Source organism: Octopus bimaculoides, chromosome 14, assembly GCF_001194135.2.
Source record: "Octopus bimaculoides isolate UCB-OBI-ISO-001 chromosome 14, ASM119413v2, whole genome shotgun sequence".
NCBI classification, from domain to species: Eukaryota; Metazoa; Mollusca; class Cephalopoda; order Octopoda; family Octopodidae; genus Octopus; species Octopus bimaculoides.
In genome coordinates, this window is record NC_068994.1 from 57,900,582 (window position 1) to 57,905,161 (window position 4,580).

At 38.5% G+C, this 4,580-nt stretch overlaps 1 protein-coding gene across 1 annotated transcript in view; it reads right to left on the reverse strand.

Annotated features, from left to right (window-relative positions):
* Window positions 1-1,972: 1,972 nt before the first annotated feature.
* LOC106868620 (pre-mRNA-splicing factor SLU7) overlaps window positions 1,973-4,580 on the reverse strand; it is an 11,395-nt gene continuing 8,787 nt past the window's right edge. The window contains exons 12-14 of the mRNA XM_014913966.2: window positions 3,747-3,824; window positions 2,918-3,172; window positions 1,973-2,327 (exon numbers count right to left, since the gene is read on the reverse strand). Of these exons, the coding sequence (XP_014769452.1) occupies window positions 2,151-2,327; window positions 2,918-3,172; window positions 3,747-3,824 (510 nt within the window). The 3' untranslated portion in view covers window positions 1,973-2,150. The remainder of the gene's footprint in view (window positions 2,328-2,917; window positions 3,173-3,746; window positions 3,825-4,580) is intronic.

Sequence of the window (4,580 nt, forward strand, 5' to 3'; positions counted from 1 at the left end):
CAAGAGGACTAATAGTTCAACTAATGACTTTTCAGATGATGTAAAACTTGCCACCATTATATACTAAGAAGATATTTTAACTATTTTTTGTTTTTTTATGTGTTCATGGTCATCTGATTTTCATAAAATGTGCTCAGCAGTCCATGCTATGTAAGTGCAAATCCCAGTGCTTTATGAATTAAATAACATCAACTGCTCCAATCTTGGGGATCCTGCAAGGATCATACATTCTGCCCTTTCCCTCTGCACTCAGCGAGTAAAAAACAAAAATATTTCCTCCCTCCCACTGCTACTCACCACTTGTATTGTTGTTGTTGTTATTGATTTGACTCGAGTTCATTCTTATTCCTGGTGGAATTTATACAAGCTTTCAATAGCCCTTTCAAGTGTTTCAGACCCTCCTGATAACTTTCCCTGTCCCTAAGAGGACATTCATTATTATCATCATCAAGGCATGTAAAAAGCACCATCCGAATGTGGTCGATGCTAACCCCACCGCCCCAATTGGCTCCTGTACCGGTGGCACGTAAAAAGCACCATCTGAATGTGGCCGATAACAGTGCCACCTGACTGGCTCCCGTGCCAGTGACACATAAAAAGCACCCTCTACTACACTCACAGAGTGGTTGGCATTAGTAAGGGCATCCAGCTGTAGAAACATTACCAGATCAGATTGGTGCCTGGTGCGGCAGAATCGTCAGCACACTGGGCAAAATGCTTAACGGTATTTCGTCTTTCTTTATGTTCTGAGTTCAAATCCTGTCAAGATCGACTTTGCATTTTATTCTTTCGGGGTCAATAAATCAAGCACCAGTAAAACACTGGGGTCGATGCAATCAACTAGTTGCCTCCCACCAAAATTTCAGGATTATCATGTTAATTGCAAACAGGTGTGGCTTGGCTGACAGGAAAGGTATCTGGTCTAAGAAAACCTGCCTCAATGAATTTTATCTGACTCATGCAAGCATGGAAAAGTGGATGTTAAAACAATGCAGATGATGATGATGATGATGATGACTCGTCTCACAAAAAAAAAAAGGTGTTTTTTCTGATAAAAAATGTCAGGTGAGCACTGTATTTGAACTTTGGACATAAATGCACCAGTCTGAAAGTTTAAGTTGACAGCTTGATTACTTGGCTACATTGACATTCTAAATGCACAATTTCATGGCATGGTTACATCCTCAGTTTATCTTTTAAACATTCTTTTTATTATTATTATTATTTTTTTTGTTTTGTTTTGTTTTTGCTATTGTTGTTTTGATTTTGAAGGTAGAAGGTAAAAAATTCAATACAACCGTCCTTCTCGGAGAGAGGGAGGGGGTGATCTGAGAGTGATTTCGTTGCTATTTCATGAAGGTCAAGCAATTGTGTAGAGGCAGAATTTCTCGTTGGGTTGTGGTAGTGATGATGATGATGACAACGACAATGATGATGACGATGATCATGATGGTGAGGATGATGATAATGATGGACACTTAGCTATATTGAAAAATACTGATTAGAATAAAAATAAATGAAGAGGTTTTAATTGAGTACAAGTTTATATAGAAGCGTAGGAGTGGCTGTGTGGTAAGTAGCTTGCTTACCAACCACATGGTTCCGGGTTCAGTCCCACTGCGTGGAACCTTGGGCAAGTGTCTTCTACTATAGCCTCGGGCCGACCAAAGCCTTGTGAGTGGATTTGGTAGATGGAAACTGAAAGAAGCCTGTCATATATATATATATATATATATATATATGCATATATATGTATGTGTGTGTTTATGCTTGTGCGTCTGTGTTTGTCCCCCTAGCATCGCTTGACAACCGATGGTGGTGTGTTTACATCCCCGTAACTTAGCGGTTCGGCAAAAAACACCGATAGAATAAGTACTAGGCTTACAAAGAATAAGTCGTGGGGTCGATTTGCTCGACTAAAAGACAGTGCTCCAGCATGGCCGCAGTTAAATGACTGAAACAAGTAAAAGAGTTAAAAAGTAAAAGAGGTTTTAATTGAGAACAAGTTTATACAGAAGCATGTAATGGTGGTTGGGGGAGGGGATATAATTGAAGAAATGTTTGTCAATAACAAAGAGATATTTGGAAATATTACATATAAACAAAAATAAAAATTGCCTAAATTGTTGATGGAATTTGTACCAAAACTTTCAGTTATCAAAGTGAGCCATTGGATCATCTGATCGGAATTGTTTGATACGATAAGCTTCCATTTCTTCTTCTGTCGGAACTTTTGATTCATACATACTGTTGTAAGGACGTTTACGCTCGTCTATTTTAAGGTAGTTGTCAGCCCATCGTTGATGTTCCTCTTCAGCCTTGAGAGCCTACAGGGAGAGAACGAAAGGTTAAATCAGTCTTCTTCTTCACACTTCACCAATTTCAAAGAAACAAGTTTTTACTCTAAGAATATTATTCAACTAGGGAGACTAAAGAGATTAGAAATAAGGATTATTAGTGAACTTGGGAGATAAATTTGACCCCTTTGTTATTATATTACTGTTAGAAAACACTGCATTTGTACCAATTAATTTTGAAACTAACATGATTCTGTCATTATTAAGCTGGTGTTTGGAACCTGAATTAACAAGGAATTTTGATGGAAAGTTTTGACTGAGATCACTTTAAAGCACTCTCCAAATGTGATCGATGCCAGCACCGCCTGACCGGCTCCTGTGCCAGTGGGACGTAAAAAGCACCCACCTCACTCTCGGAGTGGTTGGTGCTAGGAAGGGCATCCAGCTGTAGAAACTTTGCCAGATCAGATTGGAGCCTGGTGCAGCCTTCTGGCTTGCCAGTCCTCAGTCAAACCGTCCAACCCATGCCAGCATGGAAAGTGGACGTTAAATGATGATGATGATGATCCTGCTTTCGCTCGTTTATTTTGTTCAGTTTCATTAAAGACTGCCAGACTTACCTTCGCCATAAGTTTCTTCTTTTTCTCTTCTTCGTCTTCAGAACTTGAACTGCTGTCGCTGCTGCTGCTGTCACTATCGCTGCTGCTGCTGCCACTACTACTACTACTGCTGCTACCACTGCTGCTACTACCACTACTACTGCTGCTACTTTTCTCAGACTCTCTTCCCTTCTTGTGGCTTGAGTTCTTCTTTGAGGATTTCTTCTTAGGATGTTTGTTGTTGTCTTTCTCTTTCGCTATTCTTTCTTGATGTTGCTAAAAATCAGACGGGGGGGGGGACAGGAGAAAGAAAAATTTATTATTCTACAACGAATGTGGACAATTTTGAAAATTAAAATAAAGAACACTTCTCAAGGAAGAGTAAACAGACAATATTCAACAACCTCTTCAGCTTTTATGTTGCAAATGGTGAACAACAGCATCACAGGTGATAGGTATTTAGAAGGCTAATCACTGGCCCTTGCACTTTTGATGGAGAGAGTAACAAGGGAGTGTCTACAACTTAGGGCAGAACAATTATTACAAAGGACTTTGCAGCAAATTAGCTTCTTTGTCGGTGTTCTTTTTTTCTGATAGATATATATGTATACATACAAACATACATGCACACAACAGGCTTCCACATAGTGTGTTTATCAAACTCAGTCACAAGACATTAGTTGGTGGTGGGACTATCATAGAAGACACTTGCTCAAGGTGCTACGCAGTGGGACTGAACCCATAATTACATGATAGCTAAGCAGGCCCCTCAATCATTTTGCTTTTTTTACTATTTTCTTAATAATATTTTTTTTTAATTAAAACAATCAGACAAATATAAGAAAATTACCTGAAGAAGTGACTTTGGTGGTTCAATTTGTTTTGGTGGTCCAGATAGTAAATTATTTTCAATTTCCAGTAAATCAGACTGAGGAAAACAATTGTAAAAAAAAATTTTAACTAGAATTAGAATATTAAATTCTAACAAAGATTAATAATAAAAACAACCACCAGCAGGCAGTGGCTCTCATGACTTCTGCCCTTCGTTGATTGGAAGTGTTATCATATACATTAGAAAATTACTAATTTTAAAACTTACAACATGAGACATTCATTGCCAACATAACATGGCAGTCCTGGTTTAGGACAAATGTTGCTGTAATTTTAGCCTCAGGAGACATCTTCTCCAGCTGGCTATATGACACGATCTGTGTCCTTATATTTTCAAACAAGGGAATCTAGCACCCCCACTCAGCTGAAAACAATATCTGTGTATCACGATTTCTGGGTTATTTCCCGTCATCAGAATAATTGCTTGGCTAGAGGTGGCGCTGCCAAATTCCTGTTTAAAATATATAGTTTTCAAAGTGACAACTAGTCACCAATTTATAAATTAGAAAATTACACAGATATTGTTTTGAGCTGAGTGGGGGTGTTAGATTCCTTTGTTCTAAAATATAAGGACACAATTCGATGTCTCCTGGGGCTAAATTACAGCAACATTAGTCCTAAACCACGACTGCCATGTTATGTTGGCAAACAATCTTTGATATCATATAAATGTTTTGTCTTGGTAGAAAAGGTGGGCCACAAAAAATATTCTGTTCAACACCACAGATTTGCTTGTCAGTAACTTGGCCATAACCAGTTGAGCATCTTCCTTAGAGGCTGACGATATGTATAT